This window comes from Manduca sexta, chromosome 27 (genome assembly GCF_014839805.1).
Source record: "Manduca sexta isolate Smith_Timp_Sample1 chromosome 27, JHU_Msex_v1.0, whole genome shotgun sequence".
Lineage (NCBI taxonomy): Eukaryota > Metazoa > Arthropoda > Insecta > Lepidoptera > Sphingidae > Manduca > Manduca sexta.
In genome coordinates, this window is record NC_051141.1 from 5,703,917 (window position 1) to 5,718,572 (window position 14,656).

General features: G+C 34.6%; 1 protein-coding gene across 1 annotated transcript in view; it reads right to left on the reverse strand.

Moving 5' to 3' along the window:
• LOC115448606 overlaps positions 1-14,656 on the reverse strand; it is a 160,978-nt gene that overhangs the window by 89,514 nt on the left and 56,808 nt on the right. Inside the window, exon 4 of the mRNA XM_037444047.1 lies at positions 9,348-9,433. Coding sequence (XP_037299944.1) covers positions 9,348-9,433 — 86 coding nt within the window. The remainder of the gene's footprint in view (positions 1-9,347; positions 9,434-14,656) is intronic.

Here is a 14,656-nt window from a genome sequence, read left to right on the forward strand (position 1 = left end):
TAAAGTGGGCTAGTTTTATCTGCTAAAGTGCTGATAATAGTTTGAATACAAATTATCGAGTAATTTTCTTTCGTAAGGACGGTCATGGGAGATAGAAAATACTCGCAAATATCAACACTTCGAGTGTGATGTATGACCGAACTTCATAGCGTTTTAAATATGGAGCGGAGTGGCTACACTTAACTGAACTTTGTCTTTTCGTAATTCGAAAAAAATCAAAGTACTACATCATATCATGATATAGACATTGATTTGAGATCAAGCTCTTCTACAAATCTATCGGGTGAAAGCTAAATTTTAAATAACTCTAAGTCATACGTCAAACAAATTTGTCGTGTTGAAATCAGTCTACATTGGGTCGTAGATATGAGCATAGATATGTGGATTCAGTATTATCCAATGCTTTGATAATGATACTGGAATTCAAGTAAAGAGTTGATCAGTTTAGAACAAGTCAATTCTACTCTAAAATCAATAGGAGAAACGTTTTTCTAACATATAGAAATTTCATTATATGGAAGTAGTCAGGTAGCAATAATTATTTGTAATAACAATGTGCAATGAATTCTTTTAGTGAACTTGTCATTTTATTAAAGAACAAGAAGCTGAAAACATGATCCACGAATGGAAAAGCGACTGGAATGAAAACAATGGATCCGGCATCTCCTAATATAGATACTCCATGAAATGGCCCGTATTACTATCCCATTATTTGTAATGGGCCTTTTGTACTACAGAGGTTTCCTTGATAAAGATTAATCAGTGGGTTGAAGGTATTACTGATAACCCTTATAAAAATACATAATTACTTAAAGTCCGTAGCAATGAAGATTAACTTTAAAAATATATTCTCATTTATATATATCAGTATATTAATTCAAATTTAAACAAAGATAATATTGGTGGTGAACGGAAGCTTTGCAGCAAATTGTCGCCGGCAGTATTCACAGGTACAGCTTAAGCACATAATGGTCGAAGGCGTTCCAGTTTACTCGAAGGTTATTTGAGGAAGTTTCGATAAATCCAGAGGGTCTACTTCGAAAAACGAACGTCGAAACGTCGGTCTGAAACGAAGAATGGACGAACTTAACTTACTTTAACTTAACTACCAAATTACCTCGGATCCGTCACCATTCTGTAACTTAAAATATATTATATTTAAACTGTCTTTTTAAGTGGTTTTCACGAGCACAAACTAGAAGAAACATGGATACGTTGGAGTCTTGTCATTGAAAACGAGATATTAAGATGGTTGGTTTTCTTTGAGTTGGTACTAACCCCTCCTATTATTACTTCGAGATTATCCCCTGCTCACACCCACCACTGCAACTCCTGTAAGCCAGGATCGGTAGTGGCACATACTCAGGGACCACTAATTATTCTTAACCCGCAACGATAATTATTAATAGATAGAGAAGAGTTGAAAATATATTTTTCCATTTCCTTCTATGCAAAGCAGGAGGCAAAATTATGAACTATAAAAGGTATTATTTTATTTTTCATTTATTTTAAGGTATTATTTTATCAGACCGCTGCTAACGACAGAATAATGGTACGATGTTTATTTTATTTTTGAATATGCACCTTGTAATTTGTTGTTGTACTTTTTCTAGAAATAAATTATTTATTATTATTATAATATTATTATTAATTTAAGTCTTGTGGACTCCCTACCCCCTATTATTTGTATAAAAAAATGATAATAATTATGATGTCTACCGCATGGCTCTCCTATTTTAAAATACGCCTATATTAAATAGTATCTAAAAAACTACGGAAGCTTAACAATACCAACTACTAATCGTTTTTTCCACCTTTTGTCAACTATGAGTAACATATGTCGTATTTTGAAATATTTATGGCGGCGACCACTTTCAATAAGGTGGTCTACTGACACGATGGGCCTCCACAGTAATTAAAAAGAAAAAAATATTGTATTATTATTTAATATTATTTTATAGAAAAATGCATGAAGAACCCGATTTTATTTCAATATTCTGTATAAAAAATCCAACAAATTAATAATGGATTACGATTTATCCAGTATTTATTTTTTACACGTTTTATTCGCATTCTTTTACCGCTTAATGGTTTTGCACAGATTAAAAATATGGTAAGCGGGATTGCTTATTTCAGCGTAATATAAAGCAACTGTAGTTTAATTATGTATTTTTTATATATCAACTCGAAGCTATGCGTATCATAAATTCGAATATTCACTGTTATCTGTGTGGCAATACTTAAAACTTTGTTGTAATTGAATCCCTTTTAATCGAATTCCAGCCACGGCGGTCAATCATGACGTAGATCAGCCAGGTACGCAGGATTTATTATAGTGCACGAGTGTGTGCGCAATACACGGGTACATTTTCCATTCCTTCACTCTCATAGTGCGGTTGGACGGCAGTCCGACATGAGCGGATAGAGATCAGGCGCAAGACCAAACTTTACGTGCTTTCAGAGGCAAGGGTGTCAACTTCCTAACTCCGAGCTACGACAGAATAATTTTTAGGATGGAAAAACTCAGCCACAATTATTTTTGGCCCAACACAAGCAGTAATTAGATTATTAGTAATAGTGGTAGTAGGACTCTCTGTCTTGCATATTGAAGTACTTATGGAACCGGCAAGAACATAGCCGACGAAATAGACATTAAATTCGTATTTTGAAAAAAGGAAAACAGAGAGGCACAATTAGTGCCTAACGCAAAAAGGGGTACGCGACACGCGCTGCCGTAACTAGCCTTTTAAACGATATGAGCTTAGTTTTTCATGATTGCTTCCCGTGTATAAAACGCGATATAGTGCATGTAGACAATTCGGTACTATGCGATCAGCATGATGGTGTATTCAACATTTTTACGCCCTGTGGCTGAACATGATTGCATCCCTTGCATAGTTTGCATCGCCCGTGGTACGGTACTGACAAGTGACGTCACCATAAAAACAAACATTACAGTCACATTGACTAATTAAACACGATCTATTAAATTAAATGGACACCGAACTTAGAGTGAGCCCTGGGCTTACTGATTCTGTGAAAGGGTTTATACCGTTTCCACTCAATTAATTCAATTAAGTTGTTTCAGTGATTAATTTGACAACTAGTACCTATTTATAATTGTCTTTTCGATGTAAACATAGTCTTCTCGTTCGATTTTTAAGACAATTTCCTTATGCATATCAAACAGAATTTGCGTGTGTAATTAAAATTCTATGGTTAACCTCGATATGCCCTAGATGAATTCCGAATAGCAGCCAGTGCGCTGCGGTTAATTACTTATAATCCGAACATGACTTAGGTATTCTATCCATGAAATTGGGATTAATAACGGATCGTAATATATGAGGAATGAATTCTTATATTCATGATCCGAATAGAACTAAGTATATATTATGTTTTAATGTATGTTTAAAATAGATTTTACTTGGTGGGTCTGGTTTAAGTGGGTCTTATTTCTTTGTTGTTATAATTGTGGTATCTTTATTTTGTGTAATAAGTACAAACCGTCGCCTAGAGGCGATTTCTTCATCAACTTCTATTCTAGTCTGTAGTGTTCATGATCTTCACGAATCAGTCAGTTTTGGCTACACGTCCGTTATTGTCTATGTATTATCGGAAAATATTCATACACATATTATCGTCTACAACACGATTGGCTATCAGCATTTTCTCACCGGAAACGGATGTGAATTGCTCGATGTTAAGTACTATCATCTGACTAAACTTTCCGGAAGAGCTAACAATCTCTTTCGGATCCAATCTCTTTCCTTTGTGATAGACACCGGATTCGTGATTCTTTTGAAATTTGAGGCCTCCCCGTTTCAATCTCAAGTATTACTCTCCTTAAAGACACTGAACGCTTGCATGATTTTTTTGGAATAGAGTGCGTTTGTTTGCGGTAAACTTGAGTGGTAACCGGTAGTCTCTTTACTTTCTCGATTTGCAAGATAAAAATAGCGTCAATAAAGGATACTTCTTTTTAAAATATTTGAAATAACATATAAATACAACTATAGCTAATTATAGTTCAAAGAAATGTCTGTTGTTTGAATAAGTTAAAAATATTTTGTATTCTCTATCGCTATATTAAAATGCAGGGCGCCACGTGCCCGGTGTAGAGGGCGGTTCGGAGATGTTTTATTTAAAGCTTGCAGTAGAGAGCAACGGTAGTTACGGTATACGGTATACTTGTTCGTCATTTGTCATTCCCGCATAATATGTATGTTTCACGGTATGGTAGTGTAATTTACAGTCAAACACAATAGTAGGTCAACAAATTAGGAACTTACAGCTTGCCTGACCTACCGCTACCCACAACCCGCTTTTAACAGTTTGGTCTGGAAGTCTTTAAGGGCGGCCCATGTCCAGCAGTGGACTTCCAAAGCTTAACAACATGAAGTGACCTACTGCACTCACCGAGATTTTTAAAAAAGATTATGAGATGTGAATGAACCCACAAAAACACTTAGAAATGTCCATCACAACTGAGTTGTAACATCGGACATCGATCGTTATCGCGTAAAGTGCGAAGTTGTATAGCTCGCACAAAAAAATATTGTCTGCCTCGGGGCTTTTTTCTCCCCTTAAAAAATATGTTATAAGAAAAAAATATGGTACAATAAGTAATTTCTGGTTCTCATGTGTGATAAAGTGTATATTAAACAATCTATAGACATTTATTTTGTGATTTATATCTTTAATTTTATAACCACAAGTAACATATTTGCAAAGCAATTTATGTTGGTTAACACACTACTACGAAACCCTACTAGGCCAGCGTGGAGTACGAAGTCTCTTAGTAGACGAAGTCCACTCCCAACACTTGTAGGAGAGCACCTCGAGTATCGATTCCGCGGTTCTTATCGGCAGTTCGTTCCTACAAGGCAATCGGAAATCGCCAGTATAAAGACGCTATTTTTATTTGAAATATATTTAGTATTGGAATCAAATGCCGGGCGAACCAATATGGGCTTTAGCTGCCATTCAAGTCGTTGCAAACATAAAGAGACTACGACCGCGAATTGATACATCAGTTTGAATTGAAAATTGCCGCTATGGCTTGCACAGGCCAGTGACGTATCTCAAATTTTCGAGACTACACGAATCTGAATCTTGAATAAATTTTATGATGGCACTCTTTAATTACTTTTCCTAGCCATGTTAAGGTTTTTAATACTAAGTATATTTAGATAGAAATTGCAACGTAGTTATGTTAATTGAATTGAATTTGTGGTATACAATTAATGTAAAGTATTAATATAGGTATGCTTTCTATCCTTATTCGTGTGAATAAAAATATTATTTTTTTAAATAGCTTTAACATATAAGCTTAAAAATGGTTTATATTATAATAGATTATAATTCATTATTACGACTGGCACCGACATAGCCCATCGGATTAGCAAGCTAAAGTGGCAGGCCACAACAGGCGGAACTGATGGCGGATGGGGCAAGAAGGTTCTGGAGTGGAGGCCACGAACTGGTCAGCGTCGGACGTCCGCCCACGAGGAGGACCCTACTGGTGGTAGGTCTATCATATGTGAGAGTCCGCCTGGGTGGGTACCACCGCAATGTCTATTTCTGCCGCAAAGCAGCAGTGTGTAGCCATCATTATGTTCCGGTTTGAAGTACATTGTAGCCAGAGTTACTACTGGATATAACGAGACTTAACATCTCATGTCTCAGGATGACGAGCGCAGTGGAATACTAAACAATACTTTGTAATTCAATGTGTTTGATGCTGTTTTTACTGTTTATGGGCGATCGTATCGCTTACCATTAGGCGGACGGCAAGCTCGTTTCGTCATTCAATCCGCAATAAGAAAAAGGCCAGATGATCTCATAAAAATAGCAGGAGGTCGCTGGATGCGGGCCGCTTCCAATAGGGCGATCTGAAAATCTTTGGGGGACGCCCATGTTCAGCAGTAGACATACTGCGGCTGATGATGATGATGAATAGATTTATTAAAATTATATCTTTGAATACGTATCGTGACCTTCGGCACAAGCAGCGTGTATATTATTATCCTTACATATTATTACAAAGTACCACGCCGCGTCTGTCTGTATCTACACGATAAACACAAACACCGCCAATATAAAGATTAATATTATTATCATAACATAATGTTATAAAACAAAGTATAATATATAGCGGGACTTTTATCCCAGTAAAAGTCATGCACGCGGGCTAGTAAAATGTAATTCTAAACAAAAATGGATACGACTAAGAAACTTAAAAAAAAGTGTTTCTTATCAGCGTACGTAAAATCCTTTCACTGATAAGTTACATTTGCTGATAGGTCAGTACACCATTGATACGCAAACAAAAAAAAACATTATTTTATGTCAAGTAATTCCATTTCACACAGATCATAAGACATGCGAGACAGAGTAATGTATGAATCAGAGATGTTATGGAGCTCCGTAACCGTAACCGAAACTATCGGATATCCGAAATAAGAATATATCCGTAACCGTAACCGTATCCGTTAAAAAAGTTTCGGATAAGTTACGGATAATATGTTTCGATAGGTTTTTGGTCACTGCGCACACGCCATCTTGTATATGTAGTTTGCTTGTAATTTTTAGTCATTCACCTCATTCATAAATAGTATTTTTTTATTTAGGAGTAGGTACTTATTTAATAAAGTGAAGGAATAGTGGTGTGTTACGTATTAAATTGATTTACAAGGACGAAATGCGTCCAAAGTATGTATGTTAATTTGGTCATTTTTTGATCAAGTTAAAGGTAATTTTGCAGAATGTAAATAGTATGATAAAACCTTTTCACGGAGAGGAGGTGGTACTACTTGACTGAAACTTCATCTCAAATTAAAACATAGAGGTTTTCCGAACACCCATGTCCCCCAATTAGTTCATCGATAATAATTAATAATCGACGATGACGACGAACGACAGTTAGTAATCGTCGCCCTAATGTATTGCATAATATTTTTATTTTACTTTAATCTAATATCCGTAACCGAAACTATCCGAAACTAACGGATAATCCGGAATAATTGCATATCCGTAACCGTATCCGAAACCGTTATAATTTTATTCCTATATCCATATCCGAAATTTCATATCCATAACATCCCTGGTATGAATACATAAAAATAATGTTAGGTTATTCAAAAGGTGTAACATATTTGCACTCGTGACGCTTCGTGAAATTTACTAAGTTTAATACGCGCTGTCAGTACAGTAAAAAGCAATTTTTGCCGCCAGGTAACCTTGTTACAAAATATATTGTACGCGCTTCAACTTCACAATATATTTTGCACTGGATTATTAAGTTTTGTTCGTAATTTTATCTTTCGATTTGCTAGACTAGTGGCAGGTTTTGCGGAGTATCGGATTACTAATTGAATATATTTTTTTTCTATTTTTTATATTATGTATTTGTAGAGATTTGATCGGCTTGCATGAATGTTCGCTTGACTGGAAAGTAAATTTATGTAAAATCAACATGCAACAAAGCATGAGCCTACCGATAATTTCAAAACAAACCCTTATGTTTAAGGCTGCGGTAATCTTTTACTATTAAATGATACAGTATAAGTGAAAACACTTTCGATATATGAACGTGAAGGATGTACTTCCAATGCAAATAAAATCGTAGCATATATTCAAAACCAATCCACGTCTGTAATCCTCATACAAATAGAAGTGATATGAATTGTCTATGTGGAATAAGATAGAGAGATTAAGATATTCTCAGTAAACTAGTAGGTATCTATTTATAAAGAAAACATACCGATTACTCTCGGGGCTTGAGGTTTCGAGGCAAAGCAATTAATTTATATGGATATTAGTTTTTATACAGCATTTGTTTAAATAAAGTTGTATAATTGTAAAATGTAGGTAGAAATTGTAACTTTGACTTTACGGATGAACAACACCTCAGTCCCCCCCGTGACCATGAAGGCTGCAAAGTCTACGAAACGTCGGGAGAAAAATAAAATACTAACCGCGATAGAATCCGGAAATTAGTTTAATTTTATTAACTAATATTGTAAATTTATTTCGAATTATTTACCTTATTCCGCGCCTGCGCCTGTAAGTCTCCGCAGAATAGCCAGTTAATAATATTTAAGTTCATTAAACCTGCCCTATTACCCAACCAAAATAAAAATATAAATAAGGAAAATAAATTAATAAGGAAACCGATAAACGTAGATTTTAAAATTAAATTGCCTTATATATTTTCAGAAAACGAGAACCCTTAATGCAAACACGTACGGTGTATACACCACGTCCCTGATCTATTTTGATTGGAAATTGTGACATTAAGTCGACAGATTGTCAGAGATCCCTCGTATAAAGGAAACACGGGTAAAAAAAAACTCGGTCTTATTTTGTAAATTTTATGGTTCTGAATCAGTTGCAAGTGAAAGTAAAGAAGTAAATACGCTGGGACAGACAATCGGTATCACTACGCCATGGCTGCCTGATAGCCACTGCTCTATAAAACATACGCAATGGAGTTGATTACTATTTAATTAGATAAGTTTATTTAAATCGTCTGAATTACTAATTGTAATTTGAAGGAGTACTCAAACATCATTTTGCGGTACTAAGGTGGTTGGTAATTCTTCTTCCTCTTCTTCTTGTAGTGCCTCTCCAACTAGTGAAGATTGGCGGTCAGCTCAGCATACTTTCTCTTGTCCTTTGCAAGGTGAAATATTTCTTCAGTGGTTGGTAATTGGGCTAGTGTATTTATTTCACGTTCTTCTAGTACCCCGATGTCCAAAATGAGTGGCTTTATTGCTATGCTAGAGGTTTTAGACAGTTGCCACTTCCCACCAGGCGGAAAGTTTGCTTTTCTCATCGCACAGTTTTATAAAAAAACGTTATAATATTGGTTTATCCAACCTACTATATTAAAGATTATATAAACTGTTTCACAACTTCTGAATATTCTATAATGCTATATCGTCATATAAATGTATAAGTGGACCAAATACAAGAGTCAGACTCTAATCCATCCTCCCAAATAGTTATTCTATAATAAATTTAGCATTCGGTAGTAAAGTGAATAGCAGAGTAGGCACTGTCTAAATTAAGTTTTATACGACAACTCAATTAAAATTTTGTCGGAATCTATGAAACAGGCACTTATTAATTAATGTTTTTGTTATATTTCCAATTTAGCAAGGTTTTTTAATATAATTCTCTCCGCGACAGAGAAAATCATAATATAAAAAATCGCGATAAAATCTAACAAAAAATTTATTTCAATATTCATATATTCGTATAAAAACATAAGAATCATAATGATTATTCGTCAACATTAAGTAGCAACACAACTACTATTTTTCAAACTGTTTGGTACATACCTTATACACGCCGATGACGAGCATCACGCACGCGATGAGCCCAAGCGTGCTGCAAGCTAGCAGAGTTATGTTCAGCGATACCGTAACTGTTGACAAAAAAGTTTTATCAATTACTTTGGCATTGTAGAACATAAGCACAAGAAATCTGTCTTTATAAGTGATCATTGTGGATATTGCCAGAGGAATTGTGGGGGGAGGTGACCGTCGATAAAAGGTGGTTGGAAAGAGACGAATTAGAAGATCCATTCACTGACGCCCTAACACGGCTGTCTGTAGATTGCGAGAGTCAAGCTAACACAATGATGCTGCTGAATTGTCCATTGTGATTCTGGCATTTAAGGTTTGCAAATTGACACACATTGACCTGTGACGTCATAAATGATGGTAGAGTGATGGTGCCGGGGCCCAATATAGTTTCATTGACTAATAACTTGATACTAATATCAAGCATTTAGGCCCGGATTGATGCAAATTGTGTAAATCGAAACATGGAAGTCTGTGATTGAGTATTCAATCCGCATGCGATGAAATAGCTATTAATGTTTTAACAGTTATTAAGTTTAATGATTCGTTTATAGCCTATGGTCGTGATGTTTTTTACTGCACAGTCTGACTATTCTCGGCGTGTGCATAATTTCAACTAGATTACGTTTACTGCGCGTCTTAACGTTTGAAACGCGTTGCCGGGTCCTTCAAAAATCCTATGGATCAACTGTTTTTGGATATACAACGGCTAATCTAGTCTCGGATACCATACTATAGTGGATTTATCACTAGCAGTATACGCAGTACTTATCAAAGGTTAGCTAGGCTAGGACTCATATCCTCACACTGAGGATGGTGACGTGTTAGATACAGTCTTATATTTTCCCTGCCTGCCAACCCGTGCTGGCTACTTTGTTTTACCTTGTGCCTTCAGCCTTTTATTCCTTAAGAATTTTAATTTACTATGTCCATAAGTCATGTTAAGTGTTATTTAAAAATAATAATTAGTATTCTTATAAATTGTTTTAACATATCCTAAGCGCAACTTTGTTGTGATAAATAAAGTATTTTTATTTAATGGACTATACTATCTTCAGTCAGATAGAGAACGATTCCGTCAAAATAGCATACCTGGTCTGTCGAAACCATCGACTTTACTGCGGTTATTCACGTTTCTTAAATACTACGTTCATATCGCTTTCTCTCACGCGACTACACACACTGACAGGTTTAAGCAATTATAATACGTATGATATTATTTTCTAAAGTGTAATCGTTAGGTAAGTTATTTAGGTATTTCGGTTCAAAATTGCTCGATATATTAAAGTCATATTCCTACCAGCAAAATAGTTTGATTCGGACATTTTCTCTTCAGCAAGATAGGTGATAATAATGAAAAATTTAATAAAAATTGCAGCAAAATTACTTCAAGAAAAACTATAGTTTTTTTTTTAATGATATCGTTGGCATGCCTTCATACGCATGCGCATTTTAATCAAATCTATAGCTAGCTGTTTTTCTAATGGTCACAGCCTACATCCATTATACTATTAACCACATATGGACTTCAAAGCCCATTAAATTATATACATTTTAGAGCGATGTTCAAAATTAAATTCTGCGAGGCGTGAATATGCGACAAAATCTATATTTATTGGCTGAATGATAGTAATGATTTAATGTATTCCTTTCATTAAAGTATAATATGGAAAATGATTTTAGACTGTGTTTTTGGAAACGTACTATTTCAATATTAAAACGTGTTCAATAATGGATTTGCACATTATTAATATTAACAGTAATGTATAATAACTTCGATAACAAATGTAAGACGTAACCACGCACTTTAATAAAACGATTGTTATGGCTTAAAAAGGTTTTAATTATATCCAAAAAATGATTACATCTATATTCAGTTTCCAACTTGGTAAATTGTGTGAATTGTAAAATAGACGACCCTAATTTTGTAAGCATTTTTTCGAAGCAGCATAATGTTATCGCGTGTAGAAACATCGACATGCAAATATGTAAAGTGGCTAAGTAATGTTTGGAAAGTTTTCGTCCCGAATTTGGATTTGCAAAATTTATTCCAAATGTTTTCTAACGCGGTGACGATCCTTTTGTGGTGTTAATATTTTTTTGCTTCGTATTTAGATGTTTAAGAAAAGTTAAAATATATCTTTAAATACTAATTAATACAAATAAGGCATAATTTGTAGTAATTATCGTGTCCTTAAAATGTCAATAGAAGAAATGCAGTCATAACAACATCTAAGTATAGAGGCAACAAAAGTGGAGTTCATTACCAGATTGTACAAACCGAAGCTAAAAATTTATTTTTCTTTTTAAATGAAATCGTGGTTTGAACTAAGACATTCCCGAAAGTCAACATCCACTGAGGTCCAGATGTTTATAGATATTCATTAAAACGTACATGAATTTATTTAGTTTATGAATAAATTTAATTATTATATTCATGTTCTAAAAGTAAAAGTTAGATATTAACTGGGGCTGCTGACTCAAGTAATTAATCACAATATTATTTTATTAAATATTGTCAATGAAATGTGTTGACTGATATTGGACTTAATACTGTTTAGATATAAATTCCTTAATAAAACTCACTTAATATACGTACAAGCAAAGATTTGTATCTTTATTTATGTTTATACATAGTTAAAATTGATTATAAACCTCGCCCTCATCATAAATACAATATAATATGGTTTAAAGTAATGAACGTTATGCTATATTTTGTTGACTTCGCCCCGTCTGGTTAGAAAAGTTCGAGATGACGCTGTTGAAACTAATTTTCTGAATCCTTTGTGCTATTCGTGTGAGCCCAAAGGACAATAAATTGTAATGTCTAACAATAATATTTCTAATGGCTATTAACATAAAGTTTGAAATGGTTGTAGGCTATTGGGACACGGAGTTATGAATCACGGGAATTTGGTAAACTAATACTTACGCATTTTTATAACTGGTCTGTAGAGTTAGCATAAAACAGCGACAAAAATGCACTACCACTTGCTTCAATCATTGCTATAAAACGTAGTATAACCTAATACAAATAATTTAAAATTCAATTACAATTTTAATTAAAGTCGGTCGTATTGAGGAAGGATTCGCCGAAATGTCTCATTTACATTGTCTTTACCAAATATGGTAAGTTTTATTCCCGAAACCGTTGCAATATGATACATTATGTTGACAATATTATATGCTTGTAAATATACACTTGCAAAGTTATTGTTTTTCAGTTTTCACTACTATGATAATAAGATTTTTTTGGAAAAATATCGAAACATTTTTAATAATAACTTTTATCATTTTAAATTTGCGTAAAGAATAACTTTAGCACATGAAGGTACTAACGGTTTTATGCAGATTGAATTTAATCTCATTTCTAAGCCTTTTAACCTTTGCCTCACAGGATATGAAGCCGTAGGCAAAATTAGTACACCGTTATTAAAATCACAATATAGGAGTTATTCTCGTGGATATGATATATGTACGTAGTTGGTTATATTAATCTATTATAATGAAGAAGATTGTGAAAACATAAGTAATTTTTGGCATCAGTATAAAGTCGGTAATATATAAAAAAAAAAAAAAAAAAAAAAAAAAAAAAAGCGGCGATAGCCTAGTTGGGTGTGGAACGGACTGCGAAGACGAATGTCCGCCCGCAGGTTCAAATCCCAAGGGCACACACCTCTGACTTTTCTAAAATCATGTGTGTATTCTTTGTGAATTTATCGTTCGCTTTAACGGTGAAGGAAAACATCGTGAGGAAACCTGCACATCTGAGAAGTTCTCTATAGAAATTTCGAAGGTGTGTGAAGTCTACCAATCCGCACTAGGCCAGCGTGGTGGACTAAGGCCTAATCCCTCTCAGTAGTAGAGGAGGCCCGTGCTCAGCAGTGGGCGAGTATATAATACAGGGCTGATATTATTAATATATATTTTATTAATACTAATCTTTTATGAAGTAAATTAATTTTTAATTACACAAAGCGCTTTTAAAATAAATGTACGTTAAATTTTATCACTGACGTAGATGTATAGGAAAGACTGAGTCTTTCCAACAGCTTTCAGGCGAATGCGGACCGAAAAGTACGAAAGAGGTAAACCAATATAAATAATAAATAACTAGAGATGTTTAAATATTATAATTCCATCATTCTTATATAAATAAAAGCAAGACGAACCAAATATTCATGTCACGTTCGAAATATTTTTTAATAATAATCATGTATTCTGAACGTGATTCAAAGACAGCCGTTATGCTCTTAAATAAAGGCCTGTAATCTCTTTCGCTGCTGTGAAATATTGTTAAATAAATTATCTCTGTAATCTTTTTTTTTCATCATATTACTTGTGCAAATATTTTTTTCAACTGACATAAATGATTGCTTCAATTCCCTGGAAAGTTGTTTTGCGCTGTTATCATTACCCGAGCAATTCAATCACAATGGTTTTTGTAGGACCACTTGCATCGACAAAATTCAATTGAGCTAGATTCTGGAATAAATCGATATTTAAAAATAGAATGGAACCGACGTTCCAAACAACTAAGAGAATCTATACTTTTATTATATAAAGCTGAAGAGTTTGTTTGTTTGTTTGTTTGAACGCGCTAATCTCAGGAAATACCGGTCCAAACTGAAAAATTCTTTTTGCGTTGGATAGCCCTTTGTTCGTGGAGTGCTATAGGATATATATCATCACGCTATACCCAATAGGAGCGGAGCAGTAATGGCTAATCTCAGGAACTACCGGTCCAAACTGAAAAAATCTTTTTGCGTTGGATAGCCCTTTGTTCGTGGATTGCTATAGGCTATATATCATCACGCTATACCCAATAGGAGCGGAACAGTAATGGCTAATCTCAGGAACTATCGGTTCGAACTGAAAAATTCTTTTTGCGATGGATAGCCCTTTGTTCCTGGAGTGCTATAGGCTATATATCATCACGCTATGACCAATAGGAGCGGAGCAGTAATGGCTAATCTCAGGAACTACCAGTTTGAACTGAAAAATTCGTTTTGTGTTGGATAGCCCTTTATTTGTGGGGTGCTATAGGCTGTATATCATCACGCTATAACCAATAGGAGCGGAGCAGTAATGAAACATGTTGCAAATACGGGGACAATTTATTAGTTTCGAAAGCTTCCGTTGCGTGCGCTGCGTAAACGGTTAAAGTTATGTAACAATGATGTATGATGGGATTGTTCCTCTTAAAAAGTTCTAAAAAAATATATTATAAAACAAAGTCCCCCGCTGCATCCGTCTGCCTGAACGTCTTAAACTCAAAAACGACC